This window comes from Cavia porcellus, unplaced genomic scaffold (genome assembly GCF_034190915.1).
Source record: "Cavia porcellus strain 051 isolate PalLab524CR breed Dunkin Hartley unplaced genomic scaffold, mCavPor4.1 scaffold_18, whole genome shotgun sequence".
NCBI lineage: Eukaryota > Metazoa > Chordata > Mammalia > Rodentia > Caviidae > Cavia > Cavia porcellus.
This window is the reverse complement of record NW_026947501.1, coordinates 37,184,962-37,209,778: the sequence shown is the minus strand read 5'-3', so window position 1 is coordinate 37,209,778 and position 24,817 is coordinate 37,184,962. Positions and strand designations below refer to the sequence as shown.

Here is a 24,817-nt window from a genome sequence, read left to right as displayed (position 1 = left end):
TACCAAATGCAAGCCAGACATCAGGAGCCAGCATAGACTCACTCTTTTTTTTTGGTACTAGGGATCGAACTCACTACCTCATGCTCGCCAGGCAAGCACTATACACTCACTCTTGGTTGATTACTGAAGCCCCTGATCAATTTCTGGTAAGTCTGGTAATTCTAATGGTGTAAGTTAGGATAATGAGGAGACTGGAGATTCGCGAGGTCACATACTCGGTCAGTATTAGAGAAAGGAAACTGGGTCTCATTAGCAGAGGGTGACTTCAATCTGAGACAGGCTGGCTTTCAAGGGGTGTTAGCATATCTGAATGAAAGTGGTGGTGCATGGGAACTAAAAACTCTAGGGACACCCAGACAATCACACCGTTCTCTGTGAAGCTTGGCTACTCAGAAGCAAGGGTGGAGATGAGCTCACGTACATGTATTAACTTTAGTAGGTTGTTAAACCGGTCTACTTCCTGGCTGAGGACGGTGGTCAAGGAATTCAGTCGTCCTTGAGGGTCTTTGACGAAAAGGCTCTCAGAAGCTCCCTCCATCATCAGTTTTTCTGAAACACACACAGATGATGCTCAGATCAGTCACCACCGATTTCTGTTCTCATTGAAGTGCTACTGGCGTGTGCTTATCTTATGCTACCTAAAGCCATCTTCTCTCTCGACTCAAGGCAGAGAGTTGTGGCTGTACATGTTATGATATTTTGTCATCTAGAACTCTTTGGTGATTCACCTGTGTTTATACAGAGGGATTCCTGAGCAGCAGGGAAAAGTGTGAGTGTATGTCTGTGTGTGTGTGTGTGTGTGTGTGTGAAAACACTGCATTTCATTTCTCACCATGGCCATTTTCATCTTCTGCTGGTTTGAGCTTTGGGGCAGAGGTGGGAAAGTCTTTAATTGCTTAAGTAAGTAAGTAAGTAAGTTGAGCTCAGGTAGGAGGATGTGAACAGGAGTGGGAGAAGCTGCTTCCCTTCCTTCTCGGATAGAAGAGGGGCCGGGAGGGAAGAGGAGCAGAGTGAAACAGCTACCTGGCAGACAGGGCATGTTCCAGAGACCAAAGCGTCCAGGGCCCTGAGTATTTCCTCTAGCACACTGGTGTGCCAGCTTTGCCTTTCCCTGCACACCTGAATTTCTTCTAGGAGAGGAGGGTTTGTTGGTGGAAGAGTAGGAGATGAGGCGTAGCATTTACCCAAGTAATTAAGCATTATTCAGAAGCTGAACTATTAAGTAGGCCCATGGTTCAAATCAGTTGGAAAATTTAGTTTTTCTTTCTCCTTAAAATCCACCAAAAGGAGACTCAAATGAAGAACTGCATGAACTATAAAAAAAAGAAAAGAGCTGCATTTTCCTGGGATGTCTGAAGAAAGTGTGAGTCAATAAGTGACTCCAGAATATGGGAGTCAAATTCCTTAACCATGCAGTGGCTGTTGGAGGAAAATCAGCAGCAGTGTGGGTTAGTCTAATCTCTTGGGTCCACAGAGCTGGGCTAATACCTGCCTGGGCTTCCCACTGTCATCCCTTCAGGGGCCATTCCAAACCTTCAGGTCTTCTGTTGGACCAGTTGCATCCCTGTCCCTGAAGCTCAGCAGATGGCCTGCTAATTCTCATTTCATAGTAAAGGGACAAGATTTATGACACCTGGTGAGAAAAACCTCCGAAGGGTTAAAATTAAATGTAGAAAGACCTTCTCTGTTCATGGCAGCAATCTGTCCTTGTTCTAATGATTAGTTGTCAGATGTTTGGCAGAGCATCCTGATGTGAAGGGACTCCCTGTGAGCTTGGAGGACTCTTTCTCTCTGAAACTCCTATTGAGATGTTTAGATGCAGATGTTTGCAAGCTTTGGGGGCTTGGCCAGCTCTGGGGCTGCAAACTCTCTATCCCTGGTCGTGTACACAGTTAAGATACTGCTGCTTTTGTCCCCAGTGGTATCACTGGCAGGGGGACTTTGGAGTACCATTTGTGGAGAGGTCACTTTGCCTGATCCCTTCTCAGCTGGGACTCTGAAAGCTGTCCCTGGGACTTCTCAGGGCTGGATTTTCAGGAGTTGGTGCTCTTCAATTTGGCGAGGTAAACTTCTTTATGTACTTTGGCTTTCTTCTGTGTCATCATGTGTGTGTGTGTGTTACATAACAGTTTATTAAACTGTTTTATTGTCTTTACCTTGGTGTCAAAAAGCTCTTGTTTTTTTTTTTTTGGTGAATCTGTAATTCTAAATTAAGCAGCTGTGACTGTGGTCTCATTAAGGCTACACCACTTCAGGGTTAAAAGGACAAGTTCATGATCTCTATATCTATCCATCTATCCACCTATCTATCCATCCATCCATCCCTCTTGCACTTAGCCCTCCATATTATATTTACTGATTATAATCTGATTACTAAAAGAATTACCTTAATTTGCCTCAACAGCAACAGAATTCTGAACCCAAGCAGTATTTTTTGAGGGCTGCTCCTTGTAGGCAGAAAACTGACTTCTTAGGCCACCTGGTTCCTTTTCTCTGGGGGCTTTAGCATATAGGCAGCACTCAGACACTGGTTTTCCTCTGCCTTAATTTTCCTTTTCCTATTAAGACATATCTATGAACTGTGAACAACAGATCTAGAATTCTAAACCTATGATCAATCTAAGAAAAGTGTGAGGATGAATGTCTTGTGATCATTTAAGAAAGTTCCTTAACTCACTGGGAAACAAGACAAAAATAATTTAGACATCTCGCCTGAATAGGGAAAAAATAATGAAAGGATTGTCCAGTAGAGCTTTAAATGATGATGGAAATGCTTCCTATTTGTGCTGTACAATATGGTAGCACTTGAAACTACCATATTGCTAGTGCAACTGAAAAGAAATACAACATTTAAGTATACTTAAAGCTCAGTTTATCCACCTGTGGCAAGTGGCTACTGTCTTGGACAGCACAGTTCTACAGGATTTAGAATTAGGAAGCCAAAGGACGAAGCCTGGTTAAAGTTATGCTGGGTTATAAACCAGCTTGCTCCTAATGCTTCTGGCAATTGAGATGCTGCAGGCTTCTAGTCCCTAACTGGAGAACCTCATGTCAGAAGACAGCTATAAATAAATCAGCTTATATAATAATCAGGCTTGAACATATGCTTGCCCCTCAATTCTCTGAACATACTGTATCTCTGAAAATCTTATTCTTTATAGATGCCACGAATTATTTATTACCTGGAACTCTGGTCTGGATAGAAGCCACAAGTTCTTGGACAATTTCATCATTGCTTTTCCCCTCTCCACCAGAAGATGATCGTGGCTGAACCTCAAGTATGGTGTTAATTAAAGTGTTGGTCTCTTTGTACTGTAATGGTGGCAGAGAGAATGGTGAAAGCTCAAATTCTCAAAAAGTAACGTGCAGCAATACGGTTTACTTACAGAAGTAATGGAAGTTGTCAGAATCAAGGACTTTTTTTAAAAATTTTATTTTATTTAAGGAGGAAAGAAGAAAAAAAAACAGTGAAAGGGTACAAGTTATACAGATTTACAGAGGAAAAAAATGAACAGTAGGAAATCACTAGTTAATGGATTACATATCGCCATCTTAGAATTAATTGTTCAAGTCACAAAATTAAAGCTTGTAGAGTGGACATTCCAACAATGATACTGCAAACAGTTCTAGAATCAAGGACATTTAATTTCATTGTGCAAGAACATTGAACATGAAGTCTGTTCTCTTAACAAATTTTTATGTATGCTATCCATTACCACTGACCACAGATACAATGTTGTACAACAGATCTCTAAAGCTTATTCATCTGGTTTGATGGATGCCAGGAATCATGCCTGTGTGTAATTCTCATTGTATGCCCACTGAGTAAAAGGAAGGTAAAAGTTATTCTACTACTAATAAGTCATCTTACTGATTTTCTCTAGTTGAATCCTGTTTGCAATTCCAGCTTGGGCTTTCTGAGCTCAGCAGAGTATTTTAGCTCCTTCTTTATTAAAACAAAACAAAACAAAACAAAACAAAACAAAACAAAACAAAACACCGGCCTTTGTAGCAGATGAGCTGGATGGGCAGTGCCTGAGGCACCAATGACACAGACAGCTGTGAATCTGCAAAGTGATGCTCAGAAAGCTGACTCTAACCTTGTTCTCAGGAGCACCTTTTCCTGTATGTCCTTCATCTGCAGGAAAGTGGAGGCTCTGCAGCAGGAGGGGTGGGCACAGACTCCCTCCGTGGCTGGGTCCACACAGTCCTCCAGGAACAAAATGTCTCCAGCCTGCAGTGACTTGAGCTCTACAGCAAGTGGCCCTAAGGAGTACCTGTCAGCATGGGGACACCATCAGGAAGTGCTAGGTGAATAAGAGCTTAGTGTTTGGGACAGCAGCCTTGTCCTTCTGGTTTGTTACCTGGTTGTTCTTCAAGGCCACTCTCAGAGCAACTTGCTCCCTTCGCATCCCGCTTATGCAGAGTCATGTGATGAAGGGACATTTTGGCAACACAGCGGGGGTGCAGGAGCCAGGGGCTCAGACAACAGCAGAGATGGTGCACTCTGGACCTCAGACCCCTTCCATCCCTGCCCCTTTCTGTCTTTGTTCATTTCTGGTAAGCATCTACATGTGTACAGCTTGCTGAGTGGAGGAAGGAGTAACTTACATCTTGCATGTTGAGACTCTACTGATTGCAAGAGGCATTAGGTTAGATAATGTGTGTGTCAGGTGAAAGGCAGCAGAATATGTGACTCCAGAATAAGTCATCTGACATAAGGATTCTCTTGAGCTAAATAGAGGCTTCTTGGAAAGCAGCAAGTGGAAGGATGTTCTAATCCTCTCTGCTTTTGAAGACAGGAGATTAAAAACTCCTGTGTGAAAGATGCCCTCCCTGTGCCAGAAGAAAATGAGCATTCTTTGATGGGGAGCCATAGTTCAGAGGATGCCATACAAACAGATTGTGTCAAGATGCTTCTTACCTTTCTTTAGCCTCCATCAATTGATATCAGTCAATTATTTTTCCATTCTCTTGAGGTTCCATTCTCAACCTCATACAAAAGCATTTGGTTTTGACCACTCCTTTGAATGACCCTCCATTACCTTATTGGTGTCACACAAAGCTTACATTAAATCTGTAAAGTTGTATCCTGGTAATCTGTTTTATGTCGACTTAATCCTCAGACCCTCTTGGAATCTAAGACAACAGAGATGGGATTCTGCCTCCCCTACACAGGCATGATGGACACAACACGCTCTTGTACAGGCTTGGTTATTTCTCTCTACCTGGGCTTCATTTCTTCTTATGAGGAGCTGCCTCCATGGGGTGGGTGGGAGGGGATGGGTGGGTGGGTGGGAGGTGCCTGGAACAAGGTCACAGATGGCTGAAGATACATGATGTCCTAGTCAGTGTCTTCAGAGGAAAGAGAGAGCCTTTCCTGACCCCAGAACCTGTATCTACTGTTTCAGGAAAGAACTCCTGCTCCCTAACATGGTTGCATAAAAACATGAAAATAGGAAAGGAGTAGCTAAACATTGACCTCTTGGTCTTTCTAGAGGTTCCACCATTGATTTTCAGGAAATTCTTCATATCTGGGGAGATTTCACCCTCTACCTCTTATTGGGGCAAAATCTAAGTAGAAAAGAAAGATGGTTTCCTTAGCCTCCAAAGCCCAAATCTAGTGTTCAAATTTTAGAAATTTCCAGAGTCCCAGGGACATACCTCATTCCATGGCTTTGGTTCAGCCCAGATGCCTGTGCATGGGAGATGGTGAACAGGAAGGGCAGGCAAGGCCCTAGACTCTCAAGTGCCCTGCTGAAGAGCTTGGATTGCTTCTAGGTGATGCTACACAGATTGGGCGTAGAGCTGTAAAACAACCCTCATCTGTCTTTGAATCTACTGCTGTGGCCTGGTATTGCAGCCACGCTGTCAGTGAGCAGTGCTTTAACTTATGTGCTCTGGACATCTGTAATTGCACTAACATGATCCAATCACAGAATCCAGAGGCCTTGGTGTAATCAAGTGTGCCATCAGGGAGGGAGAAGGAAGAAGGGAGAGAAAAGGCTGTATTACTGTCTGAATCTCAGTGTTCTGGTTGACCCAGAGCAAGTCTATTATGGCTCATGCAGAGGCCTGGAGATGGAGAGGGTGGCTGGTGACAGGTCTCTGGGGAAGACCCAGGCTAAGGTGGGACCACTGCTGAAGGCAGGGGGAGGCAATTATTTGTTTACTCACGGATATTATTATAAATACAGAACTAGGAGCTGATGATTGAAGTTTTGAGTTATGTAGACAAAATAAGTAATGTATTGGTCAAGAGGTCACCTACCTGGAAAACTAGGTTGGCATTTTCATGCATTCCGAAAATTTCTGGGTCATCTATTAAAGGCAGATTTTCAATGTAGTCCTTAAACTCTTGCAGGCTGTCAGCCAAGGGTGCAAAGTAGATGCCTGTTATTAAAACACAGAGCACAAACGTATCTCAAATGGCCTGGCTTTGTACTGCCATGGTGTGCTTCTCTCTGACTCATTCAGATGGTGGCCGAAAAGAGACTGTATTTGCTAAGCCTCCCAGCTTTCACGGCTGGGTCTAGTTCTTGAGGTCTTGAACATTAGGTTAGTGTCTGAACCTTTTGAGATGCCTCCTCCTGAAAGTTGAAAGCTCTGAGAACCTATGAATACTTTGCTGAAAGTTATGCCTCCATAAATTTATTCTTGTTTACTCGATAAACAACAACCCTCTCTAACTCCTCAAAAGGCTACCTTTGCCAAACATTAAAATTCAGAGTTACTCGACTTTCCCCAGTGACGACAGGATGTATGAGGTATGAAAGAAAAATACTGTAGTAACAAACACAATGCCATGAATTCCCCTCAAAGTACTCCTCTCTGCTTCAGACACATGTATCACATTGTTCCTGCCGCTTTCTGAAGCAGTTCTGGACGTCCTCTTTTGTGAGTGTCTTTAGTTGTGACTGCTTTGATGTCCTGAATTGGTGCAAAATATTTACCATTCATGGCCATTTTTATTTGGGGAAGAGCCCAAAGTCTCACAGTGCCAGATTTGGTGAATGATGTAAACGAAGACACACTGTAATGTCCTTATGGTCCTGTGTTTCCAATGGATGGCACTTAGTAGCAGCATTCACCATATTTTTTATCACATCTCATAAAGACACAAAAGAGAACTTTCAGAACAGATTCAGAAAGTGGCAAGTGGGAAAAGTGTGTTCAAAGTGAGGGAGATTAATGGTAATGTGTCTTTTACTTGAATAAATTAAAAAAATTAAACATTCACCATAGTTTTCAATCGCCCCTTGTATACCTGAGTATACATCTCGGTGGCAGGAATTTTATCAGCCCATTCTGTGCTAACAGATCCCTCAGGACCCTCCATCTAACTTCTATCTGACTCATAATAAACTGCTGCCAATTCATAGATCTATATTTTTACTCAATTTGCCTTATTGAAAGGTTTCTTTAATTACATTCAAAATATACGGGAATATAACCTTGAAATACATTTAAACAGAGTACAGCCAACTTTAATGCAGAAATAATTCAAACTCGCTATTGTATAATACATATTTTTGTACTTTTACTATTAAACCAGCTCTACAGATGTGAGGATGGGGGTGGACATTGGGCTGTGCAGATTGGACACAAACGGTAGAGCTGGACGGGAAACCAGAGGACACTCTCGATGGCTGCTTGGGAAAGGTCTTTTAGTAAAATGCAAAAGTCATTCACCTGATTCAGAATATTTATAATTATCTTCTAATGTTTCGGGAGAAAAAAATCTTTTCAAGACCGTACGAAGGCATCGTTGATCCCAGGTGTCTGTCACTCTTCCGCCATATGTAATCTCACCTGAGAAGGAGGAGGTACATGCATTTTAAAGTACATTATGTTTTTGTTCTTAAAAAAATGACACGCAGGCTGGGGATTTAGCTCAGTGGCTCAAGCGCTTGCCTGGTAAGTGCAAGGTTGTGAATTTGATCCTCAGTACCAAGAACAACAACAACAAAAAAACCAAAAAAGATAAGCATACCCCAACTCTAATAAGCTTATATGCTACTAAAAATGGAAAGAGCACACCAGCACTTGTACCAATGCCCCAAAGGAGAATAAAATTCAATTGTTAAAAAGATCTAATATTGTACTCTACCCTAATAGTTTTGCTTTTTCAGATGACAGAAACTAAAGCCACTGAGTTCTATTTACATATTTCTTCTTTCTTCTTGTTCTCTTGCTTCAAAATATTAATTTTGGGCTGGGAATTTAGTTCAGCGGTATAAGCACCTGCCTGGCAAGTATAAGGTCATGAGTTCGACCTCCGGTACCAAAAAAAAAAAAGATTTTGAGTCTTATTTTATCAAAACAGAAGGGTTCTAAAATATGCACACTTTGTGTGAAATAGCACGTGTGTTAGTGTCAGTGAACACAATGGAACCAAACATTTATAGCAAGACAGTTAAGCCCTATATGTACCTTATAAATGATTGCCATCAAGTGAGGAGGAAAGACAGGCCCAAGGTGAAACAGAATTTGCCTCACAGGAATTGGGGAGAAATAAAACTTATTGGTACACTATCTCTTTTTCCACAGAGAAGCTACTTTCAGTGTGTTTCATTGTCATCCTGGATTTTGAGTAGGAGGGAACCCTACTGGAATGAAATCTATTGCAGACATAATTCCTGAGCAAAAGGCCAGATTTCCTGCTATAATTCACCACTACAGTGTTCCCAGAAGGATTTAACTATGATTCTGACAGCTGTCAGGGCCACTGTGAATATAAAATAGGCAGATGGGTAACGTGCTTAAAGTAGTACGTGAGTGTAGCAAGGTGTGTGCCAATTTCCCTGTTATTATTGTTGAGGAAAACATCTGCCCCAGTTCCTCTGTGTAAACAGTCTCATGATGTGCTTTTCACATGTTCTTAATCACGAGGAGAACACTGAAGGTCATCAGCAGCACCATGAAACACTGGGAGGGGCACCATCTTGGTATGGGCCAGGTGGGTGTGACCCAGCTACTCTGTGGTCCTTGGCTGAATGCCCCTGCTCATGGGAATACTGACCAGTAATGTAAATCAGAGCATCCCAGGGAATCTTTCCTTCTTGGCAGTATAGGTTGAGATTGAGTAAAGCACACTCTCTGTCACTGTCATTAAATTCATAGCAAATGTTCCAACCAAGGGGTCCAAACTTCTTTCTCTCCTAGAATAGAACACTGAAATAGTCTGACATGAAATTTGATAAAATCTCATGTAAAATCATGAAAAGTAAAAGTCTGCTATTAAAGTTAGGCCCTGACATACTCCCAAACCAGTTAGCATCATGAAATGTAACCCAGCAAGGCTTTTATCACAGAGGAAGTGCATCTTCATCTAATCCTGGCCCTTGCCTGTATTTCCAAAAGAAAATTTGCTATTACTGAAAATTCAGCAGATTTGTTCTTTAGGGTAGCATAAAATACTTTGCCATTGAAATGGAAAAATACACATAGAATCGTTTGATAATCATCCATCTGGTAGAGAGCAAATTACCTATCTATTATTTTAAGGAGTTTGTTCATGGCATCTGGTCATGTCGTACCATGCTGAATACACACGGACTTTTCCATGGTGAGATAAAAACAAAACAAAACAAAACAGACAAAAATGGACACACATAATTATAATCCTTGTTTCATGACATTCCATAGTAAAATTCTTTTTATAAATTTATTTCCCTATCCCACTCTATCCCTTAGTTCCAAACAGATGGCCAAGCCATAGCAATGGTCCCAAGTTCCCTCCTCAATCTCAAAATTTCACTAACTCTTAAACCGCCTCCTCATCTTAGCTGCTTGTTTCCCTTGAAACAGAGCCCTGTACCTGAAGCTCTTAATTCCAGATCTCTCACATTTCCTCTAGGACTTGACCTTTTGGTTTATCTACGCCCTATCTTGCATCTTTAGTCTTTGTGTTTTCTTTTTTTGGTCCTTTCTCTGTAGATCACGCACAGTTGAGAACCAGTAAGCCAATCTGAGATGACACCACCATGTCTGAATTCAAGGATAAGATCACAGGATGGATGCCAGAGCAGGCAGTGAGGCTTGGACACAGAGGAGGGGCTGGTGCTGGTGCTGAGTTGAAGCTCATCTTTCAGGGGAAATTGGGGCTCCAAACAGGTGGGAGGGACTGGTTAAGCGTGGCGAGGCCACTTAAAGGAACAGGTTAGCATGAAAATACTGCAAGAAAAATAAGCAGGCACTGATGAGTGACATATATATAATAGTCCTGAAGTTCTGATTGGAGGTGACTGAGAGAATGGGGTCAATGATTTCAGAACAAGAGGCTGAAGGAAGCAGATTTGGGGAGGCTGAGCTGAGACTGATTTTGTGCTTGTATTGAGCCTTTACACTCATCCAGGTCATGGTGCTCTGCGGGCAGAATGAGGCTGAAGCTGTGAGATGCAGAGGTGAAGCCAGTGTGGAGATGGAGGTAAAATAAGAGGTGTGACTCAAAAATATGGTAAATGTTTAAATGGAAACAGTTTACTACAGTAAAAGGCACCCTGCTGGTAAACCTCCTCAAAATACTCCCCCTCTCTTCAAACACACTTATCTCATTATTCTCGCTATTTTCTAAAGCATTTCTTTAGGTCCTGATTGTAATTCAAATATTGTAATCCCTTTTCCTGTTCTCCTCACAGTTCGGAAAGTTTATCATTGAAATGTTATTAGAATCCTGGTGAGTTAATTTCAATCTATCACCTCTAATACGACCCACAACGAGAATAAAGACACTAAGACATAGTCATAGTTACAGCAGCCAAGGGGTCTGAGTGAGGTCAGGATTTGTGGGACAAAGCCCTTGACCCAGGGGTTCATCTAGAATTTATTAACTTGTGAGGAAGCCAGTGGTTAGAGGATGAGTGATGGTGAGAATGAACTTGTGAGGAAGCCAGTGGTTAGAAGGTGAGTGATGGTGAGAATGGTGGGAATTGTGTCAGTCTGTGAGCGTGGCTTAGCTAGGAGGCCAGAAAACACCTCTGCAATATGCACAGAGAAGGGTGTGCAGAAAGACCAATCTACATAACTCAAATGGAGTAGCATTTGAATATTTAGGAGGCTGTTGCTTCAGTTTCTGATTTGTAAACTTTTGTGCCCTGCAGAGTTACAGCCTCTCATCTTGAAGCTCAAACCCAGTTGACATTCCTAGAGCTATGTGGCTCTGCCATCTCGCTGGGCTCAACCATTTACAGGGAGACACAAGGTAAGGAAATAGGCTGTTGGCTGGCTTCAAAGATTACACAACAGTAGCTTAGCTGCCCCTATTTAACTTGCTTAGAGCCAACTGAAGGGAGAAGGAGGTAACTTAGCCAGCTCTGCACTTATCAGCACATGGAGACAAGGCCTGGTTTCACTAATGTGGAGCTAATTGTTCTGCCTTCAAGGACAGCCATCCAAATGGTCTTCTACCATTCTTTTTTGTAAGTGTTTTTAGGTGTGGGGTGTGGCTAACTCAATGTCACAACTGATTAAAAATATTTACTTTTCCTGGTCTTTTTGACTTGGGGAAGATCCAGAAGTTGAATGGTGCCAGATCTGGTGAACTACACAGACGAAGACACACTGTCAAGTCCTTGTGAGCCTGCTTTTCTAGTAGAAGATGCTTGGTAGCAACATTCCCCATATTTTTTGATCACACCTTGTAAAGACACTCAGGAAAGAAGACTTTCAGAATTGCTTCAGGAAACGGCAAGAACGATGGGATGACAGTGCAGTGAGAAGGAATGCTTTGAGAAGTTAAAGGTAATGGGTCTTTTACTGTAATACATTTAAAAAACATTAAATGTTTGTTAGATATTTTGATCACCCCTTGTAACTTGGGTTCAAATATAGAATTGGGTCTTCAGAATTTCACAGTGTTATTGGAAGGCTTTCATTTATTTATTATTCATTTATTTATAGCACAATGAACTTCCTTGTTGCTATTAAAAGCAGAATTGAGTGTACCTGAACAATCGCGTGGAAGAAACAAATGCCAAATATTATTTGTCTCCATTTTTTCCCAAGTATATTTTCTTCAAAAAATGAAGGTGTCATTTCAGTAAACGCTCGCCTGATATTTGCACGTAAGCCTTTTGGAGGCTCATTGGTTACCTGGATTGAGACAGAACATATGCAACAGATAAGGTGATTGTGTAGATTGCAGTTTTTCTGAATAACACATGTAGACCAAAGCCACTGAGAGGATGCAGATAGCTGGATCCCTTGAACTTTCCCGGCATGCTTGTCACCTACTGTCCAAGGAGAGCAGGGCCAAGTAGAGTCCTAAGACCTACAGACCTGCATATAGACCTCAGATACTTTCAATTGGTATCCAGTTTTCTAACCATGGGCCAGAAATCATGGTAGGGCTATCTTCCCTGGATTTTGTAGTCATATCAAAATACACATTGTTCCATGATATGTGAGGGAAGAACCATGCCTTGTTCTTCATAGGCAGAGGTTTCTCAAATATTGGAAACTTCCTGGGATGAAATCCAGCAGCCACATCGGCTGTAGGCCTTCCTCTCAAAGGCTGACACATTCCTCTACTTTGGATCTGTTATCATCGCGCTGTATGCCTTAGCATTTTTTGTAGAGAGGGTCAAAGCTGGAGAGCTGAGCGACCAATAGGACTAGGCCACAGTGGGGTGGGCACTGTCTTGGGAAATCGTTTCCCTGCTTCTGTCGGTTGCAAGGACATTGACTTCCGCCTTCCACCCTGGCCACACAGACCGAGTGTGCAGGGTCTGAGCTCCCTAGAGCCCCTATGTGACCCCTCCAAGATCAGTCATTTCACGTTCCCATTGTGTATATTACCTTGACAGAATTTTGGAGCACGGTAACAGGAAATGTACTACTGGGCATGGAGCTTAGAAAAAGTCGAAACGTGTCCTTGATAGCTTGAGCTATTTCAAACAAAGACAAAACAGCAAAAGTAAATGTTTAGCTTGTGGTAGCATTTTTTAAAATAAGAAATGATTATCATATGGAAAGAAAAATGCTGTGAACTGTCTAAAGACATTGAGGATTTATTTCAAGTATGTTGTAAGTTATTTTAAGTGAGGTAGAGGAAGTTCTAAAAATTCACATCAGGAAGGTTTGACAGCCTGGAAGCTGGATAAAGAAGTAAAGGACATGCCAATTTTTAATATTTGATGAGATATTAAGGCACTTCTCTTTGAAATGGGGGACATTTTCAATTGAAAAAGAGGACAGTTACAACTAGTACATGTAGCTCACGCATCTTTTCTAAACTGTTCACTTCAAGGTAAGTTGCATAAAAGGTTCCGAAAGCCCCCTTTGGCAGAGAAGCTACAAAGGGAACACAGGAGAGCAGGGACACTGGGACACCCCACAGAGAGTGTCCACAATTTAAGTCAATACGCTAACTTTCTGAGCAGTGGACAGAGAATTTTAAAAAGAACGAAGTTCTTCTTTTTGGTTCAAAAGGCCAAGTGAAGTTGGAAAAAAATGATTGTTTCCACCACAGGAAGACACAGGCCTGATTTCCACGGCCCTGTTTTTTGGGTACATATTATATCGTTTCTCAAACCTGCAGGCTGGCCCCTTCCCTAGGCTTTGCACCGGCTGTTCCCTGTGCTTACAATGCTCCTCGACTATTCCAGGGAATAAGAGGCTTTCATCTCCTGTCTTGGTCAAATGTTCCTTTCTCAAAGAGGTCAGAAAGTCCACATCATTTAAAATTACTCCTCTCCATTCTCCCACTCTGATCTTTCTGCCCCTCATGACATTATTTTTCTCTTTATTTTTGCCAAAACATAACCACATTCTATCGTACTAGATAATTTTACTAATTTATTCATAAATTTACTAATGTATTCATGCCTGGTCTCCTCCCACTAAGGCAGATATCTATGGTTGTTTTAATTCACTGACTCACTTTAAGAACCCATTGCAGTGCAAGGAAGGTAGTAGGTTCTGAACTGATCATTAAATGAATGGCTGCAGATCAAAGCTGATTTTATGTTTCTTGGTTTGGTAATTTAAATCAAGTCAGATTAAATAGACAAAATTTAAAATTTTAAATTTTAAATTAGTGCAATTCTAGACAGTGGTAAAAACAATCAGGCATAGAAGTAAACGGCAACCAGTCATACGGGCAAATGATTTCGTTAATCAAAACAACAAACACAGAAAAGGACCAGGTTTGGAGAAGCATTTTTTCCCCAAACTTTTCCACTTCTAATTGCAAAATATCAGTTTTGTTTTTGCTTTTGGTGCCAGGGACTTAACTTCCATTCTTGAGCACGCTAAGCAGGCTCTCTGCCTGAGCTCACCCTGGCCCCAGCATGGGCTGCTTAACTTTCATAGACATTACAGGAATTTAGTGCTAAAAGACAATCTTAGAAGTCACAGTAGAGGGCTTTCAGCAGTGATGTTCTGGTGGGGAAACTGAGGCCCAGTGAAAAGGTGTGCCAAACACAGTCATGAAGAAGTGAGTAAACTTTACTGAGGTTTTAGAATTTCAAATCCAGAGAGTTTTTTTTCCATTTCAGTTTTTCTTTATCTTTTTGGTTTACTACCCAAATCTATTTTAATTTATAATTCAAAGGTATCAGAACTCAGATGGCTGGGTTATAAATGAATACAGCCAGAGCCAGAGGAAGGGTTTTAGCACCCACTCTGAGGTTTCGTGAGCTTTGACCACTAAGATCCCACAAACGCGTTAACCGATAGTCTCCTCAAAGAACTGACTATTTCGGTTTATGGTCCCCAAAGACGGTCCCCAAAGAGCCTCTTGTGCTCACGGGCGGGCGGGGATTTTGGAAGGTGATCAGATTCCGGTGCTTACAGCGATTTGCTACTAGGAGGTGGGGTCTGGTGGGAAGAGGGGGCCCCCGGGGGCGTGGCCTCCTAGGGTTTTCTCCCTTTGGGTTCCTCCCTCATTCTCCCTGCTTCCTCTGCTGGAGAGGAAGGTGTGCTTCAGGGATGAGGAAAGCAGTAAGAGGAAACGTAATGCCTACAGTAAAGAACTACTATAAGATGTGGAGTCAACAAGAAAAGCTAAATAAAATAGAGTTGTTATAGAAATGTGATGCACTCAACATACTTGGGTCTGTGAAAGTTTTAATCAGTTCTTCCATTGCTAGCATCCAAGAAACGGCAAGATGGCAGTTTTGCAAAAATACCCAGTTTCCTGTTTTCATCGCGTCCTTGATCATTTTCTCAGCGATGGGTCCTTGTCCCTGCCCCAGGGAAATGGACTGCACTCTGCATTGAACAACAATAAAAGACTGTTTTATGCCATTCTCAAGCAATGCAGATAGTCTGAAAAATGCAAACAAAGTATGAGAAACTCTTGCCCAGATTACACAAGCCTTTAATACTAATTTGGATAGATGTGCAAACAGTTTTCATATTTTTAAAGACATTTTTACTGTAATCCACACATAGAAAAGTGCAAGAACCAAACATACAGCTCTATGAATGATCACAAATAAATATCTATGGTTGAGAAGAAAACTTTGCTGACATCCAGAGACATGTCGCCCATGTCTCTCTCTGTCCCAATCATTTTTCTCTTTCCTTCTTCCCAAAGGTGACCACTGTCCTAATTTCCAATAAGCATTGCAGGTCAGTTTTGAAAAAAAAGCTTGAAAAAATTAAGTGCAGCGTATGTACAGAGGAAGTGCACCAGCACTTGTGTATGGCTTACTGAAGTCTCCCAGAGTAAATGTGCAGTGGTTCCATTATTCAGACCAAAATACAGGCCATGGCTGCATCCTTACCATCAGCATCCATCTGATCCTCAAAGGCAAGAACAATGTAGAATTCTAACACTACAGATTAATTTTTGAATTTTATAGGAATGAATCACATAGTGCATATTATTTTCTATTATCTATCAATCAACATGTTTTTAGATTCATGTCATTATATAGTTAATTGACTTTCATTGCTGTATAATATTCCAGTATATGACTGTACCACAATTTATTCATCCATTCTGTTCTTGATGGATATTATTTCTGGTTGTTGATTATTATACATAGTGTTTCTGAAAATAAAATCATTTTTGTACATGTCTTTTAGTCTACGTGTGTGCTCCATTTTTTAATGTGTATATTCACAGAAGTGGAACTGCTGCTTGATAGAATATGTATTTATTTAACTTTTGTATAAGATCAAACTGTTTTCCAGACTAATGTTGCCATCCCACGCATCCACCAGCACATGGGAATCCCTTTTGCTCCACATTCTGGATAACATGTGAGGTGTGAAAGTGTTAGGAAGCAGTGACTCGAGGGGGACCCTTAGGTCACTGAAGGGGTGCCTTCATGGCACCTTAATTTCTTCTTCTATTCTGCTTCCTGGCTTATGAGGTGAGTGGTTTGTTTTGTGCTTCCTCCTGCCATGATGTGCCACATTTGTGAGAGGTCCAAAGCAACGGGACTGCACAATCATGGGTAGGAATCTCCAGGACCATGAGCCAAAATAAGTCCATTCTCTCTAGATAAGTTAACTTCCTCAGGTATTTCATAATAGTGATGGGAAGCTGACTTACACACACATGCACTCACTCACACACACCTTCTATTGTGTCTGCTTCTTTGGAGAAGCTTAAGTATTATAAAACCGTGAGCTCTCAGTGAAGAGGTGGTGTTCACTGTTCTGTGTAATTCCCAGCCTGGGGACCAGGCCAGCGTCCACACTGGGGCTAAGTGGGAAGATGAGAAGAATAATGGCATAAGGAGTCCTGGTTGATTTGTACATTTGGGTAGAGGGAGTCAGCTTTAGCTCCTTTACGGTTACAGTGAAATAATATGGTAAACAGTCCACAAGTACTGTTCCACTTGATTATTATGCTGTGATACATTAAGCAATCTTTTTTAGTTTAAATGAAATCGCACCTGCTTTGATGATTTTTTTACCCCATCTTAACAACCTATAGCTGAATATTTATTTACTGCAGATGTCTGAATGCAAGAATTCATGTTTCACAGGGGAAGAATGAGGCGAGTCCTAATGGAGATGCGAGGCACACAGTCAGACCTTACCGTTCCGAATACCCGCTCTCCCTGGCGAACCTCTGGAACGTGCCCATGGGGTCCGAGCCTGTGCTCAGGATGAACACCAGCGGGGTGCTGCATGACATGTCTTGGTAGAGTGTGGCCAGGTCCACAGGGGGCGTCTCGATAAACTGTTTGCCAAGATTTTCTATCACAAAGTCTGTAACAGCAAACACCACCTGCAAGTTGAAACAAAAAAATTTTTTTAAAAAATAGTGTGCTGTCTGTCTCATGGTGTCTTATCCATGAGAAATCCAAATGATAAAAAAGAGCATGATGGAAGATAGAGTCTCTTATACGAGAAACCCAAATTGACACAAAGAGCAACGTAGAAGACAACAGGAAGCAGAGAGAGGCAGATCTTTTCCAAACGGGCAGGGGATCAAGAGAGGGAGGGAGAGGAAGAGAAGGGGAAAGGGGATGAAAAAGAATGAAGATGTATTGTGTACATGGAGCCACTCGACACAAGCATTACCTACTGCAGACATGTACTAGCAAAAACAGAAGAAAAGAAAAGAAAACAAAAACTAAGCAAAAGAAAAGGTCTGTTGGCTGAGGGTCCTTGCTGATTGCCTCCTGTGACTCCTCAGAGTCCAAGCCTTTTCACTGTTCTTATTCTCCCTTTATGCATATGTTTCCACCCAGTAATTTAATGGATTTGTACATTAATATCGCACAACAACCATGACCTTCATGACTTCATGGAGCAAGACAAACGAACTGCTAAGAAGAAAGTCCCTCGTCACTCTGTCTATTGTAGTCCTTGCTTATGAACTGGGACATGTTCCATGACCCCAATGAATGCCTAAAACCACGGGTACTACTATACTAGACCCTCCAGATACTATGCTTTATATATATGTCCCTATGAGAAAGTTTAATTTATAGTGAGTATTTTTTTGGTACCGGAGATTGAACTCACGATCTCCTGCTTGCCTGATAGGTGCTTACGGTGCTGAGCTAAATCCCTGGACCAGAAAGTTTAATTTATAAATTAGACATAGTAAGAGATTAACACTAATAAGACAGAATATCACAGCAATGTATTATAATGAAAGTTGTGTGGGTATGGTTTTCTCAAAATATCTTATTGTGCTGTACTCCCCCTGTCTCCTTGTGATGAAATCAGGTAACACAAAGCCCATGAGATAAGATGAGGTGAGGAGACTTCTCAACTTGACTCAGGCCATGTCTAGGGCCAGACCCTTCTGTGGCCAGCTGAGAAGAAGTGTTCACGTGCTTACCCCCTGGAGTGAGGCTGTGTTGTGGTCCGTCCTTACCTGAGATGAAAGATACAATATCTCTTAAGATGTGAAGGACAACCTCACTTAAACGTGGCAAGATTCAAAAGAACAGCCATGCAACAGCCCCAAGGAGGCTCGGGGCTTCATTCTAGCTGTGTCACTGTGTGATCTTTTTAGCATCAATTTTGTTATTATTTTTATTTGAAAGTCTTTTGATTATGTGAACTATTTAATTGCTTTTGATTTTGCTAAAAGGTGCTCCTAGAGTATACAATGAATGACAATTTATAAAGCACTGATAATTTCTTTCTTAGGGTTGCTATGGAAATACTAAAATGGTAGCACACCCCAGAAATGCATTTGAATTCAGACAGTGAACAAGTATTTCTCTTGCAACAGACAAATTGTCATTAACATTATATAGCGATCTAGGTTTGGAATGGTTTTATTGCAACTTTGGTTACAAGTGTGATTTCTCATGTGTATGAAACAATTTTATGAAATATTTCAAATATGAAGAAAATAAACTTGCTTTATGCAAGTTAAGAATCAATCAGCCAATGCACATTTAGTTCTACATGTATCAAGGAACACAGTAAAGCATTCAGAATGGAATAAAGGAATTCAGAAAAGAGATGTATCCATTAGTCAATGCTATGGAGCCAAATACTTCCACAGAATTAGTGTGCATTTTCTTTTCTTTTGACTCAGGGCTCTTGTCTATTCAACAATGTGTAGGGTTGACAATTCTCAGGTAGAGGAAGAGGCTGTACCATGAAACTGAGCGTTATCCATACCAGCCCAGCAAAGTGTGGCTTACCAACATTTCCAAGTGGTCCTCCCTACGTTCACACCAACCGGGTCAGAGTTCTCTGGAGTTTACAGTACTGCATTAAAATCTTTACCACAACAGCTCCTATCTTACTCAGTCCAAGGGTTCTTGGATTCTAGTTATTCTAGTCCATGTTAGTGAAGAGGCTGGTTTCTTGGTTTTGAGACATCATTCCCACAGTGGCTCAAGTAAAGAGTGACCCTTTGTGATCAACTATGTGTTGAGCTTGCAGGAGTATTGAAGGTTTCCTGGCTTCACGTTTCTTGTTGGTTCCTCAGTTTCAGCTGCTGTGCAATTTGTACATAAAATCCCAGTTTTCAAGAGTATTGATCAGATCCACTCTATCAAGAAAGCACTGCCTTCCTGTAGAGGGCGCAAGTCTGCCCTTACTCCTGTGTGCGCCCCTGCACCATGCTTCTGTAGTCCCCCACGCTGTGTGCTCTCCTGCTTGGCCCTCGAGGGCTCCACCATATCACGTGACTGCCAGAACGGATCATCTCCTGTGACTCTTGGAACTCTGCGGCCTTTACTCACATGAAGATCTTTATGGTAATAATGGCCAGAATTTGCTTTCGATTTCTCATAATCTCTGAGCTCTAGTCAGGCATTTCTTAAAAGACCATCTTTTGCAAATCCCATTTATGTTGTGGGATCAGAGAATGTGCAGTCTCCTTTGCCCTCAGCTACAAGTCTTTTGCTTAGAGGTTTCTTCTCATTTTTGTCACCATCTCACCCAGTAGCCAGTGTTCTCTTTTCACTGAAGACTTTCTAACTGGCCCTTAAACTCCTTCCCGTCACCTGCTTTGTCTATTGAACAAAATGTTAATGACTTATCAACCTGTTCCATGCCTTCTCCTGTCACCATCTGACGTGATACAACCCAGGTTAGGGTCCACGTGGACATCTGACATCCTAACCTAAGAGTTTCTTGACCTCTATCTGCATGGAGTATCATTTTATCTCTTCTATAGTCAGCATTATTGATGGCCAATCTTTAGAACTGGTCAACATTAGAAATTTCAAGCTCAAATTGATCACAAACAATTTCTCTCATTCCTCCACCTGTCCTACGCCTCTAATTCAACTTCATCTGCACCCAAAGAAAACTTCCTTTTTGGTATGCAAGCATTTCTTATATCTCTTCCTCTTCCCAGAACTGCTCTTGTCAACACTTTCAGTGACCTTGTACCTTTTAAACTTTTATTGCAATCACCTGTATCCCCCAGAGATATCCCTACCGTGTTGCACTGATACCCCACCTATGCTTTGACCGTTTCCAGTTCTAGTTTTCGGATTGTCTGTCTGTCTGTCCTCTCTCCTTTTCTGCTTCTTTTTCCCCAAAGGAGCAGCTTCTGCTTTCTCTAGTACCTCCGACAACTCATCATGTGGATTCCTAGGTAATATCATTCCTTTATTATCATTAAAATAGGGGATCATATCAGCATTTATCAAAACTGCAGTGCTTCCTCCCTTCTCTTGAGGACTTTTGCTGCATCGAAGCTCACTGTCTCCACGGTGCTGCTTTCTCCTACTGTTCTTCCTGCCCTGTGCAAAAGCAGATGATTTGAAGTTGATGGAAAAGGGGAAGAGAGAGGACAGACAGCTACTCTGGATGAGCAAGGAGTGTTCAGAAGTGAAATGTTCCACTGTTCCGTCTTGTAAACTCATCTTTCCTCTGTAGCCTTTAAAAGCCGGTGCTCTTCAGTTTCATCCTGACCTCCTTTCCTGCTGTGCCTTATTTCTCTACGGTTCCAATGGCTCCAACGGCTTTACTCTCCAGCCCAATGATGGTGGTTTCCCAAGTCTCTATTTCTAACTCATGTTTATCTCTAGAGTTTTTACTACACGTTAGCTGGTTTCTAGACTGCTACCCACCCCGAGAGCGGGCAGGCTCTGTAGACTCAGTGCATCCTTCCTGACACTTTTCTCCTTTCATATTTGCTTAGTTGTTGGTATGATCACACCCACCACCACCCAAGCAGAGCCCGGGAGGCACTGGTGAGTGCCTCATTGCATTCCCCTTCATCTCGCTAATCTACTACTTTTGCCTTAATCCAGGCTGCCACAATTTCCTACATAGACTGCTTCACTAGTTTTCAAACCGGTCTGGTGTTTATGATCTTTTACCCTGCATCACCACCTCCTCATTGCTGCTATGATTAATTCCCTGCCAGAGCCCTCCAACAGACTCCTGTACCACCTACGCAGATGGTGTAAATTCAGTAACAGCACACAGCAGAGACAGGACAATCAGGTCCCTAGATGGCTGTCCAGGCTGTTTCTTTCATTATCCTCTGCATAAAACATTATGGTCTAGTAATAGAGTAAATGTCTCTCTTTTATTTTAGAGTCATTTCCTAAAGGCGATTGTTAAATCTCAAATAAATTATGAACCATAACCGGTTCGTAAGCTTAGTAGAAATAATTAGAAACAGTTCTCTAATTAAAAAAATACCTACCTTTTCTTCTTTACAACATTTAATAAGAATTAACTTTTGGAAAGAACTCAATTCGGAGATCCGAGAATCCTGGTGTGTAGCCTTTCCGTGGGTGCCATGCTCTTCACGTTTCGAATGAGGGTAGCCCTCCCACACTGGTGGGTTAATAGAGGTCTCAAAAGAGCCTGGAAAAACAATTTTAAAAGACTCCTTAATTTCAATGTTTTGATTTTGAGATTAAAGAAATATATTTTGATCATTTAAAAAAGAATTGCACATTTACTATTGGTTTTAGCCACAAATGCAAACATGTTAAAAACCACCCTTCCACCTAATTAAGAAGCAAAGAATTTAAAATGAGATTAGGCCAAGGCAAGAATACAGGTTCAAACCCAGCCTGAATAACTTAGCTAGACCTTGTCTCAAACTAAAAAGCGTTGGGATACGACTTTTGCTTTCTCAGAGCTCCTTGGGGCTCAATCCCCAGTACTGGAAAAACAAAAAAGGGGGTCAAGATCCTGTTTTCAATTCCCCCACAGCAGGCACTTTTTGTCATATTACCTAAGCGTATGGAAATGGGGTGTAACAATATGTATTCTGTAAGTTTTTGAAAAACTGGAAAGGATTCTTCTAAATCACAGCATGCAAACCACATGGCGGTAGACAACCAGGGAGCTTCTGGCTTAGGAGGGCGTTCCTAAAAAAGAGCAAGGAAAAAAAAAAATAAAAAAGAGTAAGTACTCACAAAGATGATCACAAAACACAATTTCATCTTGTCTAAGGGAAAAGAATCAAGCTCTAACAGCATGTTAAAAACAGCAATTTTACTAGAATAAATAACAAAATATAGTGACATAGGACGCTGAGTGTAGTATTCTGTACAAAAGTGTAGCTGGTGGAAACTTTCCAGGCTGACAGTTGCAAAGTTAGGTTCAGATCTGTCAGGTTTACTTCCGGGGTCTTCTCCAACATCCCACACCAGTCTTCCCCCACTCCATCAACATTCTTAGAAGTACATATACAGTCTCAGCATCAGTCCAAGACAAGCTACACATCACTTCAGCCGCTGTGAGATCTCATTACTGAGCTCTTCCTGGAAGTCTAAGAAGATATTATGCCAACTGGCAGTATTCCATGAAACACCTGCATGTAAATTAACAGTTTTAAAAGAGGCAGAGAAGCAGCTGTGATTAGACTAAAACTAGTCCTTTGAAAATTTCCTGAATATATGCCTGAAACTCTGTGCAGCACTTTAAAATAGACTTATTTGACACAAATCACACGCCACTCAACTTATCCCTATAAAGTATAAAATCCAGTGATTGCAGGATATTGACAAATATGAGCAACAGTTACTGCTATTTTAGAGTTTTTCAATTTTAATTTTTATCAACATGTGTTTATAGTACATCATGATCATGATTCTGCATTCGGGGTTGATACGTGTGCATAATACATTTCAATTATTTTTTCATTCCATCCCCTCTTCCTTTCTTTCTCTCCATCTCTTGATCCTCTTCTCATTTGCAAAAGATCTATCTCCCTATTTCCTATTAGCTGTCTTTTATTTTGCCCTTTAAATTATACCTTGGATTTTTCATACAAAAGAAACTACGTGATATTTAACCTTGTGTGTTTGATTTATTTCACTTAACACTATGACTTTAAGGTGCATCCATTTTCCTATAAAATTAATTTCAGAGAAATTATATACAGGCATACTTTGGAAATACTTCAGGTTCAATTCTAGATGACTGCAATAAAGTGAATATTGCAATAAATGAAGTCATATTAATTATTTTGTTTCCCAGTACATAAAGATAGGTACATTATAGTCTGTTATGTGTAATAGTACTATGTCTAAAATTCTATCATATATAATAGTATTATGTCTAAAACTAATATATACTTTAATTCAAAATACTTTGCTGCTTAAAAATGTTAGCAATCATCTAAGCCTTGCTGTGTTGTAATCTCTTGGCCAGGCCAGGGGAGGGTCTTGCCTCAGTGCTGACAGCTGATGACGGATCAAATTGGAGCTGCTGAAGGCAGGGGTGTGTGGGGCACCACTCAGATTGCTTGAAAGCTCAAGGGCATCTAAGGACGCCTGAGGATGTGACTGTGCTTGTCTGGTACAGGTGCACAGAGGGATACAGTTACGCTTTTAGTTTTTTTTTTTCTTTTTTTGTTTGGTACCGGGGATTGAACTCATGACCATGCGCTTGCAAGGCAGGCGCTTATGCGGCTGAGCTAACACCCCGGCCCGGGATGCAGTCATGTAACAGTGACTTAGTATAGATAAACACGCATGTGCTGGTTACCACACTATGTAAGAAGGTAAATATAACAACCTATCTAAGAATTATACAGTAAGGATGCAGACTGCTCTTGTGCTCCGCTCTGCTCCGTGATACTTGCTGTTGTTGCTGATGTTTTGCAAACTTGTGTTCTTTAACTTTGGGACCTCACTCTTGGAAATCTCCCTTGGGGCCCCCCGAGTGGGCTGACAGGGTGGCTGCGGCAGTTTCTTGAAGTTTGATGTATCTATTGACTCTTCCTTTCATGAAAGATTCCCCTGTAGCATGTGATGCTGTTTGATAACATTTTACCCACAGTGAATCTTTTTTTCGAAACAGGGTCTCACTATGGAGTTCAGACTCATCTAGCACTTGCTCCCTGGCCCAGGGTTGCCTCCAACTTCTCAGCCTCCCAAGGGTTGGGATTAGAGGTGTGGCCACCAAACTTCTTTTCAGCTTTGGAGTCGGCTCTCTAACCCTTGCTCTGCTTTGTCAGCTAGTATTTTATAGCCTTTGTTGTCATTTCCCTAATTTTTATAGCATCTTCACTGGGAGTGGACTCCTCTGAGGAAGCTACTGTCTTTTCTCAACTGTAAGAAGCAATGCCTCAGCTATTAAAGCTCTGTTGTGAAATTAATTCAGTTATCTTCAGGATCAATCTTGATTTCTAGTTCTCTGGAAATTTCCACCATGCTCAGGGGTTGCTTCCCCTACTGAAATCTGGAACCTCTTGAAGTCATCCTTGGGGACTGAAATAAACTCCTGTCAGCCTCTTGCTGATGTTGGTGTTTTGACCTCTTTTGAATCATGTGTGTTCTTAATGGTATCTATGATGTTGGCTTCTTTCCAGAGGTTTTCAATTTCCTTTGGCCACATCTACCAGAGGAATCTCTATCTATGCCAGCTAGATCCTTTTAAGATAAATTTCCTCAATAATAAGACTTGGAAGTCATAATTACTCCTTGATCCAGAGGCTGCAGAGTGGGTTTTGTTA

At 41.4% G+C, this 24,817-nt stretch overlaps 1 protein-coding gene and 1 long non-coding RNA gene across 4 annotated transcripts in view; one reads left to right on the top strand and one right to left on the bottom strand.

Moving 5' to 3' along the window:
- LOC134471311 (uncharacterized) overlaps window positions 1-17,082 on the top strand; it is a 29,105-nt gene extending 12,023 nt beyond the window's left edge. The window contains exons 2-6 of one of the 3 annotated variants that reach the window (XR_010040689.1): window positions 62-146; window positions 11,103-11,203; window positions 11,279-11,420; window positions 11,511-11,742; window positions 16,947-17,082. This is a non-coding gene — a long non-coding RNA (uncharacterized LOC134471311). Of the gene's footprint in view, window positions 1-61; window positions 147-11,102; window positions 11,204-11,278; window positions 11,421-11,510; window positions 11,743-11,901; window positions 12,054-15,092; window positions 16,030-16,946 lie in introns of those variants that run through there. The other 2 variants (XR_010040687.1, XR_010040688.1) reach the window with 2 other exon arrangements.
- The window catches only part of Dnah6 (dynein axonemal heavy chain 6), a 221,096-nt gene that overhangs the window by 11,810 nt on the left and 184,469 nt on the right, over window positions 1-24,817 (bottom strand). The window contains exons 62-72 of the mRNA XM_023564757.2: window positions 22,088-22,223; window positions 21,548-21,711; window positions 17,001-17,191; window positions 15,053-15,213; window positions 12,799-12,887; window positions 11,947-12,093; window positions 9,023-9,161; window positions 7,693-7,812; window positions 6,272-6,393; window positions 3,183-3,312; window positions 422-549 (exon numbers count right to left, since the gene is read on the bottom strand). Of these exons, the coding sequence (XP_023420525.1) occupies window positions 422-549; window positions 3,183-3,312; window positions 6,272-6,393; window positions 7,693-7,812; window positions 9,023-9,161; window positions 11,947-12,093; window positions 12,799-12,887; window positions 15,053-15,213; window positions 17,001-17,191; window positions 21,548-21,711; window positions 22,088-22,223 (1,527 nt within the window). The remainder of the gene's footprint in view (window positions 1-421; window positions 550-3,182; window positions 3,313-6,271; window positions 6,394-7,692; window positions 7,813-9,022; window positions 9,162-11,946; window positions 12,094-12,798; window positions 12,888-15,052; window positions 15,214-17,000; window positions 17,192-21,547; window positions 21,712-22,087; window positions 22,224-24,817) is intronic.